Here is a 17080-nt window from a genome sequence, read left to right on the forward strand (position 1 = left end):
CGTGTCCTTTTTCTGACACCGTTTTATTTAAATTAATTCATTAATATTTTAATGTTTCAAAAATTATTTGGCAAAAATCACTATTTATCTTTTAATTTGATATAAAATTCCAATTCAGTGCTTTAAATTTATAAAATATATTTTTAGTTATCTAATCCTAAAAACATTACTCTCAAATAATAATTTTTTTTTGCTAATCATCATTCTTTTAAAAATTTAAACTATTTAAAAGTCAATATCAATGGTTGTTATTAATGAAATTAGCGATATTAAAATAAGAGATTTAAATGATATTTTAAAATTAATAAATTAAAATAAAATTCTGTGTAATATGAAAAAATTAATAAAAAAAATGTAAAAATTTATTATAAAATTTGATTAAAGTATAGGAATTTAAAATTATTTTGTTAAATAAAAATAAAATTGTTGATCTGATTGCTTTTCTTTCCTGTCCAAGTTTGTACACAATCATTTGATATCAAGTTTGCCCAATTCCAGTAGCTCTCCTTTCCAACTTTTGATCTTGCTTAAAAAAGGTTGAACTCCTTTCACCCCACTCTTCTACCAAGATCAGAAGTCTTGTAATCGCAACAATACTCTAAATTAAAATTTAAAGAATATTTCATCCATCTAGCAATACAAAACTCCACATGGATGGCATGAACACATAATAGTTAAAATTAAGGGTAAAAGAACAAAAACACTCAGAAAATAGTAAACTTGAGGCATTCAATATCCTAAAGTGAGAAAAATGATAAAAATATTCATATGTTATATGGGTGGGTGCAAAAGTGATTAAACTATTAACTTTGAGCTATCGCCATTAACTTTGACTGTTAAATGCTAACTGCGTATGCCACGTGTCAATTTTTGTGATGTGAACTAATAAAAGGGCAAAAATATCTACAAAATCATCAGTTAGGAGCAAAAATACTCATAACATTATTAGTGTTGGTGCAAAAATAATCAATCTATCAAATTCCTTAAATGTTGACTATTTAGCTGAAATTGACTATTTTTTTCTCTAATATGGATAAAAAATATTCTCAGATAAAATTTTTTGAAGGTTAGTTGGTCATTATATGAATATCATGTGAGAAAATGTCATTTTAACTAAATATAAAATTAAATTGCTTATTTCTTTGCAGCAGTGATGAAAATCATTTAAAAATTTTGAACCTATTATGAATGAAATTACTTAAGGTTGTGATAATGTTCTTGAGGTATGACGGTGTAACAGAGGTGTGCTCAGTCTCAATCTTTAATTGTGTATAACCTATCTTATTGTGTTGAATCTCAGGCTTTGTAGACAAAAAAAAAATAGTAAAAAGAGAGGAAGGAAGGGGGCGAGATACGTGGTGATAGAAAGAAATTATGTGGCATAAATTTTGATAGATTAGTCACTATTGCACCTACTAAAATAACATTATGAATACTCATACGATGATCGATCAACATCCATAAAAATTCATCTGAAAATATTTGCTTATTTGTATTAGCAAAAAAAAAAAAGTCAATTTCTACTTTAGTATCAACTAAACAGTCAACATTTAAAGAATTTAATGAATTAATCACTTTTGCAACTTTAAAAACGTTATAGGCGTTTTGACTCCTGACCGATAACTTCATGAATATTTTTACTTCTGAACGATAATTTCATAGATATTTTTATCTTTTTATTAGTCCACGATAACAAAAACTAACATATGACATGTATAGTCAGCATTTAACTGTCAAAATTAATGACATTAGGTCAAAATTAATGATTTAATCACTTTTACACCTACTCATATAATGTTTTGAGTATTTTGACCCTTTTTTCACTTTAAGATATTAAGTATCCCTAACTGATTATTTTGTGAGTATTTTTATCTTTTACCCTGAAATTAATGCTTAGAGAGGTCATAAAAGTTTCCATACTTGAAGTCTGTCGTTTTTAAGAAGGATAAAAGAGTGAAGTACAGTTTCATACCAAATAAAATTCAAAATCTAGCTCACTTATGTCGCCAAATTAAAAGAAAAAATTATACTCGATATTCTTAAAGCAGATACAGCCAGTTAAATATCCACTGAAGAATGAGTTAAGTTTGTGGCACTTAAAAAAAAAACGGAACACTAAAAGCCAACATGAAGCCAAACATTCTGCATGAACTTTATTTGAATCAAAACTGGATTTTTACTGTATAATAGAAAGAAAAAAAAGGCACGAATATCGTAATAGTGTCGACAGGCCACAGCTTGCTATCATATTTGAGAAAAATAACCAGCACCTAGCGTCCTTTAACCCTGAAACAAGAACAAGAATGAATGGGAAAAGAAATCAGATTAAGAAGGAGCACAGGTACTTTGGAAAGAAAAGAAAGCCATGGGAAATGGAGAACCTTGCTGGCGATGTTGTTTGAAAGCCAATCCAGTCCCTCGTACAATCCTTCCCCAGAAGTAGCACATGTACTTTGGATATACCTGATAAAAATAATTATGCACATGTAAGTGATGATGCAAAACTTTCACTGATAGTGGTGGTGGATAGATCATAGATGAGGATGAGTAGAGCCAAGAGGGGGTTTTCAACTTTACCAGTGGCGCTGTCGGAGAGAATGTAGACCAAGTTTATCTGTGATTTCAGCAGCATTCATTGCATTGGGAAGGTCTTGTTTGTTTGCAAAGACAAGCAAGACAGCATCCCTTAATTCATCCTGTCCATAAAAGGAATTCGAAATCAAATTATTTTATTAATTGGGTGCACATTTCTGACAGGAATATCACACAAACACAGATAAGCCTGAATACCAGATCAAGCCCTACTAGGCTCTTACCTCATTCAGCATCCTGTGCAACTCGTCCCTAGCCTCAACAACACGGTCTCGATCATTGCTATCCACAACGAAGATAAGTCCTTGTGTGTTTTGGAAGTAGTGTCTCCACAAAGGTCGAATCTAAAACCATCCATGTGATCAAAACACAGTTTAGAGATGACACATAAATAAGCTACAAACGCATTAGCATTTTCAGGCAGACAAATCTAGGAAAGAGGGAATATCAGATCCATCATTTTCTTTTATCCAAGCTGATCATGTTTGATGTGGAACTAAAATAGCAAATCAAACGTCAAGACAGAGCTATTTTTTCAGACGAAAAGGCTAACATTTAGTAATGGTGTACCTAAAAAGTGAAAAGCATCCGAATAGTTAAAAAAAAAAAGGCAAGAAAAAAAGAAAACCAAAAGTCATGCTGCTAAAATCTAGACTTCAGATCAAATTATCTTCATTTAAGACGAACAACCACTGCGAAAATCACCAGTAACAAAGAAACCAAATTGAGGCCCTGACCCCTTAAAGCTCAATCACACTTCATTAATAGAAGCCTTTAAAGTGATATTAATATGGAAAGACATACATAAATTTTTTACCAATGACTTTGAAGTTTAGAAGAAAATGGGGAATAAAAATTTAGAAGAGATGCCACTCGCCTTATCTTGACCCCCAACATCCCACACAGTGAAACTAATGTTCTTATACTCTACAGTCTCCACATTAAATCCTGCAAATATGATTTAGCAAACAATCAGTTTCAAAGGACAGTAATCTTAAAGAGAAGAAGATACAAAATAAATAATTTAATTTTGAGGATTATAATAGAAGATCCTATAAAATCCCGAAGAAAATCAAACTTCTAGATTTCTTAGTTTGATCCTCTAAGATTTTATCATTAATGGTTAAAAGGAAAACCTACCAATAGTAGGGATTGTGGTGACAATCTCTCCCAACTTGAGTTTATACAGGATTGTGGTTTTACCAGCAGCATCGAGACCCACCATTAGAATGCGCATCTCTTTCTTAGCAAAGAGACGGGAGAAAAGCTTGGTAAAAGACAGCCCCATTGTTTATCTGTCATTTCCAATGATCCAAATCGTAGTAAGTCATTAGATGCCAAAACACTAATTCTTAGTTGTAGAGGCTCCTGATCAATCAATATATATACATAATCTATAGGTATTGTACCCATTCATAAGTTACAAATAGTATAGCATATTTGTTTGACTTTGTGCAATATACAAGTAACACGTCTAGTAGAGATTTGAGAAGGTATAACATAAAAAAAAAGACGTAAAATAATTTAAAATCACTAGTTTCAAAAGAGAATCTGCAATGGAAATGTTGGTGACAATATAGTTTAGAGAAAACTTGGAATAAAGCAGTTCCTCTTGTAATTCACGTTTCAACTTCCATAGAAGCCACTAGCTATTTAAACAGCTATCGTCCTTTATTTTTGATTGTGTAAAAGTCAATGGACGTGTCCATGGAATGAGTTTTTGATGCACTGGTTACAAATAGGTGAGGTTCTCAAGCCAACCATAGTCCCTGCGGTCAGGAATCTCCAACAGGATTGTCTTGTTACAATATGCATAAGGTATACAGAATATAGGGGAAAAACAGAAGAGACGGACTTTCAGTGACTCATTAACATAGATACGTGATAACAAATCCAACTTTTTTTTTTTGGGTGTGTACAAACAAACCCACAATATTTGCAATATATGGAATAATTTCAAAGGGAAGAAATTGAATATCTTGAATCAGAACAAAAAATCGCAACATAGCAACCAAAAAAGCCGAGAACGCATAATAATGCAATCTTACCACAAAACCCAGTGCATATTCCGGATCCTATGGGGAGAAACTTCAACAAATATGTCAGATCAAAAAAAAAATATATATATATATACACACACATATAAAGGGTAGCTAAGATGGTATGGTTATTCAATTCAAACACGAAAAATCAACCGAATGACATCGCCCCTCGGCAATCGACCAGAAGATCAGGAGGAAAAGAAAAGAGCTTAGATCGAACGACTGAATCTAATCATGTCAATAACTAAATCCAAATAAAAATTTTGCACGCATGTCCGAATCGAACCCAATTCCAAATATGAAGAGATCAAATCGATCATCTTAGAAGAATTGAACCAAGAATTGAAAGAGAGCTTACAAAACGGGAGCAAAGGAAAGAGCAGAGAGAGCGAGAGAGATCGAAATGAGGTGTCGTTTAGGGCGAAGGCTCTGCTAGATTCAGATTCAGAAGAGCCAACGAAAGCTTTGTTTGTCCGTCTATAGAGGGGCACACCCAAAACAGAACTGTGAGCAATGCAAATTGCAAGGTCAGATTATAACCACGAGGACGTATGATGTGAAAGCTACCTCCGTCTTCCACACTTGAATGGCTGGGCATAAATTATTCTTGTCACTCGAGGCTTTTGCCAGCAGGGCAAGGCATCATTAGTGTATGTACTTTCTGTATAATTTAATCTGATTGTACTATTCTACGTATAATTAATACATGAAAGTTTAAAATTACTAATCATTTATCCTTATAATTTTATTAAATATTATTTTTAGTTTTTATTATTTTTTAGCATTTTAATTTCTAATTATTGATCTTTATAATTTTATCATATTTTATTTTTAATTCTTATAATTTTTCAGTGTTTTCAGTCCTTATAGAAACTGAAAACACTGAAATTATAAGGATCTGAGTAATAAATATAATCTAATCTTGTTAAAATTTTGAGAACTAAAAAAATTATAAGAACTAAAAACAAAATTTAATGAAATTATATGAATAAATGATTATATTTTTCTATTTATAATTATAATTCAGTCACATAAAAAATGACTAAAGTTACAGTGCTGACAAAAGCTTAAAATTATTTTCTTATCATTATTAATATGAAATGATCAATATCAATATTGAATATGAAATAACTTTGTAAAATTCTTCTCAAACTCTATAGTCTATACTCAGACAGAAATTGACATATGGGGGCCAAAAATGAAATATTACAAAAAAGTGGGATGCCAAAAATAATTTTTGCATATTGAAAAAAAAAAAAGTACTAGCATATTTTCAAAAGGAAGTTTGCGATATCGGGCAAGCTCCACTACATGCCCCCCCGGTCCGTCGCTGACTTCACATAATTATAATTATAATATAGTAATAGGTAAAAAAAAAAAAAAAATTCTGATCAGTTGTTTTAAAGTCTTTGCAAGCATGCTTTTTCTTTTGGGGGGGGGGGGGGAGAAAATTGACCGAACAGTTAAGACATTAATGAGAGTAGTTCCCATATGATTGGATCCCAACGAAAAGTGTCAATTTTTCTGACAGTACTATTGAGAACTGAGAAATTCATTTGAAATGGAAAGAAGCAAAATAATTTCAAGCAAGGTAAAATTTGCTTAGTGCTCTCATGTTTGGTTTAACTTCTCAATCATTGCTGCAATGCAAAATGCATTCACAGGCTAAGCTCAAGTATATTTTACCTTTTAAAAGCCTAACTTCCAATTATTAAACTTTCTCCCAACATGTTTAAAAGATGGAAAATACCACGCGGGAACAGGAAGGAAATGAATTCCTTTGATCACCAAACAAACGTTATGTACAAATTTGTCAGATATATGTTGGGCTTTGGAACGACGTTTGATCAGCCTCTAACTAACAACTAGCACTAATGAAATCTGACTGGCCACCCCTCCGAAAAAGAAGCAAGAATGCCAAAATTGTGTAAGAACCGGAGCAAGAGCATCGAAAATATCTGAGACATGGTTTGCTTCATCAAACATTCCCATGTTGCACGGTGCAGTGATTGAAAGGATGCATCAAGTTCTTGTAAAGTGAAGAGGAAGTGGAATGGAATCTGAGTTTTGTGCCTTACAGGGCATGCAGCTTCTTCAAGCAGATGATCTCAGACTCGGCCGTCTTGTATGGATAATCTTTCTGTTAAAAGGGAGGTAAATGAGAACATAGAGGTTAGCTGAATTAGAATGATAAGATTCAAGACCTGAATAACAACAAAATCACCTAATTCCTGACCCACTATGGTTTGCATCAGATACTAACCGATTATCCTAATAACCAATTATCAAATATATTAATTAATTCAAGTATTAGAGCCATCATTCTCAGCTATCAGCTGATTTTTCCAACATCTAAATAGTAGAGAGTTTAAAAACAGACTCAATGAAGGAACAGAGGTAGGACGGGAGCATATTTGTCAAAAAGAGAGCCATTCTAGAACCCAAAACTTGCTTAAAACTCGTAAACTTTTGCATATAATGCAGATGGAAATTGCACATTTGAATAATACGTGATAAAAGACAGAGCTCTGATCATTTCAAGTAGCCATTATAGAATAAAATTGACGCCAGAATAAATAAGAGAGATGTGACATACTTATCAGTTCATATGTAACAATCATGGTAGTTCCATAGAGTGACATATTCAAAAAACGAGGTCCAAATCCCCGGTAAAAACCCCACCATCCATCTTCCTTGAAAAGTGTCTTTGTTGTCTTCAGCACTGATGGTCTTCCACCACCATGGTTGTCCATAACCTTTGTGCAAGTCAAAAAGAGGCAAACCCAAATTAACGATATTAAAATCAACACTAGGAAAAGAAAGAAGCGCCTCCTGTGAATGGGACATTCAACTAGTTGACATGCCAATACAATTTCAAATACAAACAAAAAAACCTGGCTATCTTGCTGAAGATGGAATGCCACAGAACAAGAAGCTTTACATACCTGAAGCCTTGTTTTTACAGTATCTATGGGGGTGGTTATAACAGAGGAACAAGCACCAGCTACCATCCCTGCTGTAGCCTGGACAATCACCATTTCTGTTTGCGAAGGTTTTTTCTCCATGGCATCTCTATAGCCTAAACTCCTGAAACAATAAGCATATATAAGTAAAACATGACAAAGGAAGTAATAAGCTATAAGATTATTTAATAGATTGGTCTAAGATAGAATTGCCTCCAAATGATGTGTTGTGCAGCACCATATGAACCCCACCAAAGTGCAGATGCTGGTGACTGGGTTACAGCAGTTAATCCAAAGCCTCTATAAATGCCACGAAAACCCTCAGTCTTCACAACTTTACGGACAATATCAAATGGCCCACTGCAGTACGTAGTTCCAGGAAGACCTTGTACCATTAGCCTCTGACAGATCTGACAAGTCAATAAACAAACTCTACATGGTTACAGAACATATTATCAGAATTTCATGAGTAAGTTTTGTACAGCTCATACCTAGTAAAGTTAAAGGACAAAGAACTGTTAAAATAGAGAAGGATTACATACCACATCCAAAGGCACAAAGTATACACAAGATACCAGATTTGAGAACATGCCTGCCACTCCATTTGCCAGGCCAATACATGATGCTTCAGGCATGTCAAAATCTTCAGTATATTTTAACATGAAGTCTTTTGACAACTCAAGTGATGTTAGAGCCAAGACCCGACCAGGCATCGATCCAATAGCAGAAGTACCAAAACCTCTAAAGAGTCCAGGAATACCATCATTTTTTAATATGCGAGTAAATACTGATGTTCCTCTCATGTGGGAGAGGCCAGATCCAGCTACTTGCATTCTTGTCTTTACCACTGCTGTTGGATGAAGCAAGGCTGATTGAGCAGTAAAGAGTACAGCACCAATGACGTGAAATTTGCTCTTATCCAACCTGATTAGACCATTGAGATTATAAGAAATCAACAACATCAAATTAGAGTTTGAGGGAAATAGAATATAGGAAAATATATATGTAAAAAAAAAAAACAGAGAGATAGAGAAGATAAAAGAATCACATCTTAAGATCCATCTCGTACAAAACCAAGATCTCGATATTAAAAAATATCAAAGTTTTTATAATAATTAGGGGCATAAAATTCCTCTAAGACCCAAGGAGGACAAGCTTAAAGAAGAAACTATCACTCAAACATGGAAGTGAATGTTGATCTAAGTTGCTAAAGTCTATTGCTTGTAGGATATCCTCAAGTCTTATTGATACACCAAGCTCATCTACTACGAAACTACTAGCACTTGGGAAAGCAACTTGTGTTACATAGGCCAACTTGAGAATTTGCCAAACTTCTAGTAGTGTAGAGTTGCCCACACAGACAAAACGATAAAATGAACTGACTAGCGTTCATTAAAGATATAGGAATGTAGGAATAAGATAAGTTGGACATACAAGCAAGCATATGTACGCTGTATGCATGGGATACCATCTTACCATCATTTTCACGCTCTAAAGAAAATGTACGAACTCAACAAGTTTTTAGACGTACTATATGCGAAATTCCTACCTACTCGATGTACTGAAAGAAATGAGGTAGGAATCCTTCAAAGTAAAGAGAAAAAAGACGTATTTAGGCAATTTTTGTTTCTCCTTCGTCCAACATTCCTTCTCCTGCGCCTGCGTTTAACGCCAACCTCACCAGTCACCCCCATCAATATGTGTCAGCCCTTTGAATTCCCTCACGCAAAATACTGTTTTTGCTTCTTTTCTATCGTTAAGAGCGAAACATCGAAGCCACCCCATATACCAAAAAAATGCTTCTAATTCTCCAAAGTCTACAAATCAAAGGAAGAAAAATAGATAAGAAAGTTCGTGATTAAACCTGTCCCAGTTGATATCTGTATCGGCCAGCGCAAACTCTGTCGTGGCAGCAGCCTCAGTTTCCATAGCCTTCAGCCTGTACGTGCTACTGAATCAAGAATAAAATTAAAGAACACTCCCTCTCTTTCACTCTCTTTGCTGCCCGTTCCTTTCCTTCCTAGCTAGTCTCTTCAGAAAGGCGGTTGAGGATGCTTGACTGTGATTACCGTTTGCTCTTATAGAGGCCTAGCAGTTTGGAATTGTCCAGCAAGTTTATTTGCTTTCTAGAAGCCGAATCCCCGCCTGAGCAGGTGTCAATTTTGTTTGACCGAAAGCAATGGGGCATTTTCCATTTTAGATTTTAGATATTGATAAAATAATAATAATAATAATAGAAAAAATAATAATAAAATTACTTTAAATTATATAAATATTATTTTGATCCTTTAAAATGTCATAATTTTCTTAAGTTTTTATGAACTTTTTTATCATTAAAAAATTAATAAAAATTACTAAATTATCTTTAATTCAATTATCAATTATTATTCATAAATTTTGTTTCAAGCCTTGCAACTTTTTTTTAAATCATAAAAATTTAACAATAATTCAAAAACTCACATTTAAAATCTTGATATTCTTTAAATTTTACAAATATCAATTATCATTTATAAGTTTTATTCTTATATTCACAACTTTTTTTTTAAATTGTAAGAATTCAGCAGCAATTCACAAGTTTAAATTAAGAGTAATTTAGTTATTTATATTAATTTCTAACAATAAAAAAGTATTTAGAAATTACAGAATTATGGCATTTCAAGTTATTAAAATGTCATTTACATAATTTAAAATAATTTTATTTTCATTTTCCCATAATAATATATCTTGTCTAAAATATTATTATCGTGGTCCCAAATTATGTGTAGAATATAAACTTCTAAAAAATAACATTCATTCAATATGATCATGCTTAATTATCATCTTTTAATTATAAGCCACTTGATTAATGAATAGTAGATTTATGATATACGTTGAGCATCAATGGAATGTTAAATGTGGATGTTGGCCTGTGTGTTTATATTTGCCACACTTTTATATATTTAAGTTCATGTGTCTTAATTGTTGAGATTGTATAATCTCACTTTCGTTGTTAATATTTTACCAAGAGACAGTAAGGGCAAGGGTAAAGGGGAAGCATCTAAAGACAGTGACACAGAGTATTCATTGTAAAACCTCTAGTTGGTATTGTGTGTATGCAATTTTGAGTACTTAATTCCTGTTGGATATTATAAAATATTCATGGATATTTCAAAAGGAATTGTTATAATTCCTAACCTAAGGCCTCATTGCAAATGACTATAGTGGATCATAGTTTTGGCCACAATAAGTGGTCTTGTTACCATAAGCCGTAATGGATGTAGTTTTTAGCCTTGGTGGATGGTCCTACATTGTGAAAATTGACTCTTTAATTATGTTTAATTTATTAAAATGCTCAACTACTTTTACAAGATTTTGTAACCCTATGTTTGGAGGTGTTTGTAGACTACCAAATCCCTACATAAGCTTTTCTACTCATTCATCTATCCTTTTCATGCATTTTTCTTCAAGTTTTGCTGAGTTAGGTGTTGTTGTTCAAATTCTTAGTGGAGTTTAACTCATTTTAATGATTATAATAGAGTCTATGGATGAAGTTTCTAATCATTGATGATTGCTAATGGCATTAGATGGGTGTAATTAATGACGAGTTTAGAGTTGAACCTAATGCTAATTAATTAAGTTTGAGCTAAGAAAGTTGGATAACAGAATTTATTAATCTTAATGAAGTTTAAATAAGTCAATGGAAGTGAATTTTATGGTTGATTTTGGTTAATCGTGCTTAACAAAGATTTAAGGCTTGAACTACTATTAGACTTAATTAATGACAATTATTCATTGGTGTTATTTGTTAATTATTAATTATAAATTGATTGCTTTAGAGCTTGTTGTGTTTGTTGGAAAGCTCTCTTGGAATCCAAATTATACTCATAGGGTGGTAACCCGAGGGTGGGGTGGAGATAACCATAAGTTAAATTATTGTAGATAATTGTTGTTCATAATTATGAATTATATGTTGTTAATTATGATGAATTTGATGTTATGAATATGCAAGTATGTTAGTATCGATGATTGAGAATGATGTGGCTATGATTAGTTGAGTTTTATGATTAAGTTGTAATATATGCTTAAGTGAATGCTTTACATTGTGATAAGTATGAGCACATAATTATGACATAAGATTAAGTATTGGTTAAACAATCTTGACTCGATAGTATGTACTTAGTTATACAATAAGTTAATCAAGTTTGCATTTGTAATATATCGTTGAATAACATGAGTATGTTACATGTTCATAGATGGGCAGGAGTTCACCTAATGACTAAGAGCAATATGGAAATTCTATATGATGTAACCTCTATCAAGATTTATGCACGATAGTTGGCATATTTTATAAAAGTGTTTATGTTCATTATTTCTTAGGAATGACACATGTTCATTGATGATATGATTATGATTAAGCGTGGTTAATGATAGAGGTCATTGTAAGGTTGATCTTGTCTTCTGATTTCTTTCTTAATTTCTATAAATGGTCTTAAGTGTTGTGCTTAATGGTAGTTAATGTCAGAGGATATTACAATAACACCTTGTGTGATTGGAACTTTACTTTATAAAGTATGCTCTTTTATGCTATTACAAATTACAAATGATTAATTACCAGATCAAGTTTTACGAGTTCCCAAAAATTCCGCACCACAATCTCACAACCTACTTATAAAGACATTGCAAGGATATGGTTTGGCCTACATTTACATCTATAATCCTACTCTGACTATTTGTGTTTATTGTTTAGTTCTCTTGTTTATTTATTTTTCCTTCTTTTAGGTTTTATCTTATGCTTCCAATTACAACCCTATTATTGACAAAAGTGTTGTTTTTTTTTTTTGTAGAAGTTGGCATTATTCTAAACAACTTCACAATCTTATAGAAATGCATGTTAATGTTGCTCTCTACTTTTCCTTTTTACAGTCCAAGCCTATAGAGGTTGCAATGTCATGCAAAACATGCATGTAACATCTAAAAAATTTAATCCTAATTTATTAATGTAATGAGGGTAATTAGTGAGTTAATGAGGTGTGTGGCCAGAGGCGCTTAACTTGATAAAATTGTTGAGATTTTAGCTCTAAAAGTGGGTCCAGATCGATGACGGGCCATTCGAGCGAGGAAAAGAGGAAGAAAAAGTGGAGAACCGTTCTCTGTGCCAAACACCACAATGCGTGCTTGGTCTACCATGGTGCGCAGAGACAATTTAAATGTAACGAAGTCTTCTATGCCATGCACCCCGGTGCACGGCCAAAAATCAAATATATTTGATTCATTCTATACATGAAAATAGAAGAGAAGAGGAAGAGGAAAATGAAGAGAACACTGAGGCTCTACTAGGGCACATATATTAGCTCTCATTGTTGACATTTTGAATCTCCTAAACTCTAAGGTAAGTAATCTAAGCCTCATTCTTCCTTTCTCTCCCACATTTATGATGATTTATGGTAGGGTTTGAGTTGGGAGATGGATTTTCGATTAATAGAAGTATGGGTCCAATTTCATTAGTTAAAATAAGCATAATAGGAGTTGTTTAATGTATTGAAACACCACATTAATGATTTTAGAAGTGGTTGGTGTAATGTTCACCTTGATATTACCAAAATTTACCACATAATCACAACAAACAATCATAATTAAGAGCAAGGATTGCTCCTAACCTCACATTATAAATATAAGGGTTAAAACTAATAATTCTTTAAAAATAATTGTGGAATAATTGGGATCCCATAAAAAACTCTCCAAATTAATAGTTTGAGCTCAAACTTAATGATTTATATAGGTATTGGAAGTATGGAAAAGTTTTGGAAAGCAAAACACTTCAAAACAGGGCCAAAAATGTCATTTTTGAGTGTTTTGGTCCATGCGCCACGACATATGGCACAGAAAGCTAAGTTTTTTCACTGTACCGTATGCCACGGCTTGCGTGAAATGCACCATAGCGCACGTGTCCATGACAACAATGTTGTGACAGCTTTTCTAGATGAACTTCAAACATGCGCCATTGTTACATCTAATGTCCAATTGGAGTGATTCAAGCGCCTACGTGAAGCTTATTTAATAAACTAACTAATGGTATAAGCTTCGTTACGATCTAACACCATATGAGAATTTTAGACACTCAGATGTAAAAGTCAGTTTTTTAAAAAAATTTAACCATCCAAGTACCCAAAACTCATAACTTATACCATTAACCCATTGTAAGGCTTGAACCAAGTCCAATAGACCAAAATAAACTTGAGTGACTAATTAAACACACAAAAACATACCAAATCTAAAACTTGGCCACTCAATAGCCTTTTTGCCCAAAATGGTCAAAATACACAATTAATACTACAAGTACTATTTGGCCTCTATTATCACATAATACACTACAAATGCATTGTCACCACATAGATAAAACATTCCTTACACTTATAATAGCATTTTAGCCTATCACCATAAAATTCTCACATATTTACATCATATACAACATTGGACTAAAATACAAAATAACATAGCATAAAGCAAGTGCAACCAATCAAAATGATATACATTCCTAGTTGGCAACATATAATATCATATAACAAGTTTATGTACACCACTCAAATCGAAAACGAGCTTTACAATGAGAATGTAACAAGTATGCTAGCCCTTGCCAGATTCCCTCTCTGGCTCAGTCTCACTGGTGGAACTTGTAAAATGATAACGACGGGATGAATAAAAATGTCAGTAACTAAGATAATCTATATTATTGATTAATAAGCTAAGTTATAAACAAGCATTAAAATAAGTAACATAATCACATCATATAAGATCACTATAAATTGCATGCATGATCCCTAACCATCCAGTCTTTCAATACTCTCGACCGAATTAGTAGGCTATTTCACAGAACCAAACTACATGTGTGGGCCCTAAGCTCACCATCCGTGGTAGGACTACCTGGCTAAGGTGTCTTAAATCACTTATGGACTACTGTTTCCCCCTATTATAAGTAATTAGGGTGTCTTTACTCCAACACCGCATCTTACGAATGCTAAGGAGTATAGTCTCTAACTCCGCACCTTTTTGGATACTAAGGAGAGTAAATATCCAACACTGGACCCATTTTCAGGCATTAAGGAGAGTAAGTACTGCACCTGACGTCCTGAGGTGCTAGCAATGCTATATAGACTTAATCTTCACTGGGGTAACCTCCCATCCTCTAATATGCCATATTTCACTACATATCTCCACTTGACCATGCATAAACAACTTTCCAAATAAATATAACAACTTTTACCATTTACTTCAAAAATATAGAATTTCATAAACCAATACTCCACTCATTTTCTAAAATAGTTAACTTTTAACAAATTTATACATATATACTCAACAAATCATAAAAAAATAACTTGAGAATAATTTACACAAGGTAATAAACAATGCAAATTATTTAGTTACCTCAACCCTTTTGTTACTAAAAAGGTTACCCGTGGTATTAAATTTTTTCTTTTATCAAGATAAGTCTTCCCACACCACAATCTACAACAACAAGTATTATATGTTAATTTTCAATTAACACAAGCACTATTAACTATTAATAACCTCCTAATTCTCTCACTTCTCATTCATATTCTCAACAAAGAGGCTTGTTAAGATTAGAATTTGTTCACACCATTCCTTTAAGCCTCCTTCTACTTTATCATAATATAAAACTTAATATCTCAACTTATCACACCCTATAATCAAGTTAGGGCTTGATCTAAAATTCACTAAACAAGAAAGTAGCTTCCTATTACCACATATCCAAGATTAATAAACCTAAATTAAACCTTTAAACTTAATAGAAACCTTTAAAACATTGACTCATGGTTTAATCCAATCAGACCAAATTCTCACTCTTTCAAATCCCATGAAAAATAAGATGAAAAGGTAGATGAGAAGAATATAAAACTTACTCAAGAGTTTAGAGGCTCAATTTGTCTTCAAAATCCTTCAAACTTAATGCCCTAATAGTGCCCAAAGTTGCCCCCTTTATGTTCTAGGTTTTCCACCCCAAAATCTAACTTTTTTTGATCATTTCCAAAATTTCAAGTTGTCTGCTATGTCGTGTACCGTAGCGCATGCCACGCAAACTACGGCTCACGACAAGCAAGCAACAAGTGAATTTTGCTCTCCCTGATGCCACCTGACTTGATATGACTTTCATCCTATCTTAATTTAAAGCCAAATATGACCCAAAAATTCAATTAGCAACCCAAAAATATAATTAAATAAATTAATTATATTTTTAACTAATTTATCTCTTAATTAATCAATTTTTTTTAGATTTGAAATTTTTGGATGTTACAATTGGTCCATGAGAGCATTTATTATTCAAAAATTTATGAGGTAGTTGGGAGAGGTTTATGTGCATTAATGATAATTTGAGGTGTTATTAATGATAATGTGCATTAATAGAGCCTAATGAGCCCATTGGGTAAGAATGAGTAGCGATTATAAGTTGATAAAAAAATAGTGTGTGGAGTTTTATATTGATAAAGTTTCAAGATTTAGACAATAAAAATATTCCTATGGTATGGTTGTAGAGAAGTTTGTTTTTGGCACCATTCGAGCTTGTTGAAGCTTTAGGAAGTTGGTATAGTAAAGAGTAAACCTTTGACCGAGATAACCATTGGAAACTTTACTTTTATGGTTGAATATTAATTGTGTTTTGTGAAATATGATAAATGATTTAAATGTATGATGCATGTTGGCACTGATCGACTTGTGAAATGGTTTTGGAAAATAAAATGTTGATTATGCCATACTTGTGATTTAAAGGTTTATTTATGGCATGTTGTTACAAAAATAGAGATGTGCAGTATATAATAAAATGTGTGGAGTGATTTATATGAGTATGTGAGAGTTTGTCATGAATTTATTATTGAAATGCATAATATATAAGAAATATACATAACATTATCATTGGTAGGAGTTTGCTTAAGGAGAGGAGTAGATTGGTTGAAATCCAAGTGGTATTGGCAGTTACCATTGGAATCGAGAACTAGTCCTGTCATAGATCATTGGAATTAAGAGGTACTCCTTGTCTCATAGTTGATTTGGGACTGTTCCACTTGTTCTAAGAGGGACTTAAACCTAATTAGTTTCCATCGGTTCATGATGAGGCTAAATTAGGGGTATAACACCCCATGGTTGTTAGTATTAGAGGAAATCGAATTACATAAATAAGTGAGTTCACCTTGGCCTGATAGCTCCTCACAAGTGAAAAGTTACGTTAGTCCGTGAAGGACGTAGCCACGTGATAGCCACCGATTTTATGTTAGAGGTGACGGGAGGATATAAGGTTGGCATCTAATCATGTATATAAATCCGGCCATATGGTTGTTAGTTTTGTGGTCCGGCATGTGTTGAGGGCACATGGTTACTGTTTTTGTAACCCTATGTTATGTTTTTGTGAAATAACATGATAAAATGTTTTATGGCAAGCCTGATCACATGATTATTAGTTTTATGAATCGTGGCCTAGTGTTATATGATATA

General features: G+C 32.9%; 2 protein-coding genes across 5 annotated transcripts; both read right to left on the bottom strand.

Moving 5' to 3' along the window:
- Nucleotides 1-2011: 2011 nt before the first annotated feature.
- LOC129309593 (ADP-ribosylation factor-like) lies at nt 2012-5179 on the bottom strand. 2 transcript variants are annotated; one of them, XM_054951218.1, is made up of 8 exons: nt 4993-5179; nt 4641-4667; nt 3733-3887; nt 3470-3540; nt 2817-2936; nt 2578-2696; nt 2382-2463; nt 2012-2286 (listed from the first exon to the last, which is right to left on the bottom strand). In XM_054951218.1, exons 3-8 carry the CDS (start codon nt 3878-3880, stop codon nt 2281-2283), a joined length of 546 nt encoding a protein of 181 aa, XP_054807193.1. In that variant the 5' UTR covers nt 3881-3887; nt 4641-4667; nt 4993-5179; the 3' UTR covers nt 2012-2280. The 2 variants fall into 2 exon arrangements, with proteins under 2 accessions (XP_054807193.1, XP_054807192.1); XM_054951217.1 differs by lacking the exon at nt 4641-4667 and having other exon boundaries at nt 4993-5175.
- Nucleotides 5180-6396: 1217 nt separating this feature from the next.
- On the bottom strand, nt 6397-9694 carry LOC129310123 (uncharacterized). Of its 3 annotated transcripts, none has more exons than XM_054951985.1 (6): nt 9462-9694; nt 8140-8521; nt 7811-8007; nt 7580-7721; nt 7231-7390; nt 6397-6774 (listed from the first exon to the last, which is right to left on the bottom strand). In XM_054951985.1, the coding sequence occupies exons 1-6, from the start codon at nt 9524-9526 to the stop codon at nt 6743-6745; spliced, it is 978 nt and encodes a 325-aa protein (XP_054807960.1). In that variant the 5' UTR covers nt 9527-9694; the 3' UTR covers nt 6397-6742. The 3 variants fall into 3 exon arrangements, with proteins under 3 accessions (XP_054807960.1, XP_054807962.1, XP_054807961.1); XM_054951987.1 differs by lacking the exon at nt 9462-9694 and adding an exon at nt 9147-9239; XM_054951986.1 differs by lacking the exon at nt 9462-9694 and adding an exon at nt 8903-8943.
- Nucleotides 9695-17080: the final 7386 nt, after the last annotated feature.

Source organism: Prosopis cineraria, unplaced genomic scaffold (assembly GCF_029017545.1).
Source record: "Prosopis cineraria cultivar Desert tree isolate PC_DT_omini unplaced genomic scaffold, ASM2901754v1 PC4, whole genome shotgun sequence".
Lineage (NCBI taxonomy): Eukaryota > Viridiplantae > Streptophyta > Magnoliopsida > Fabales > Fabaceae > Prosopis > Prosopis cineraria.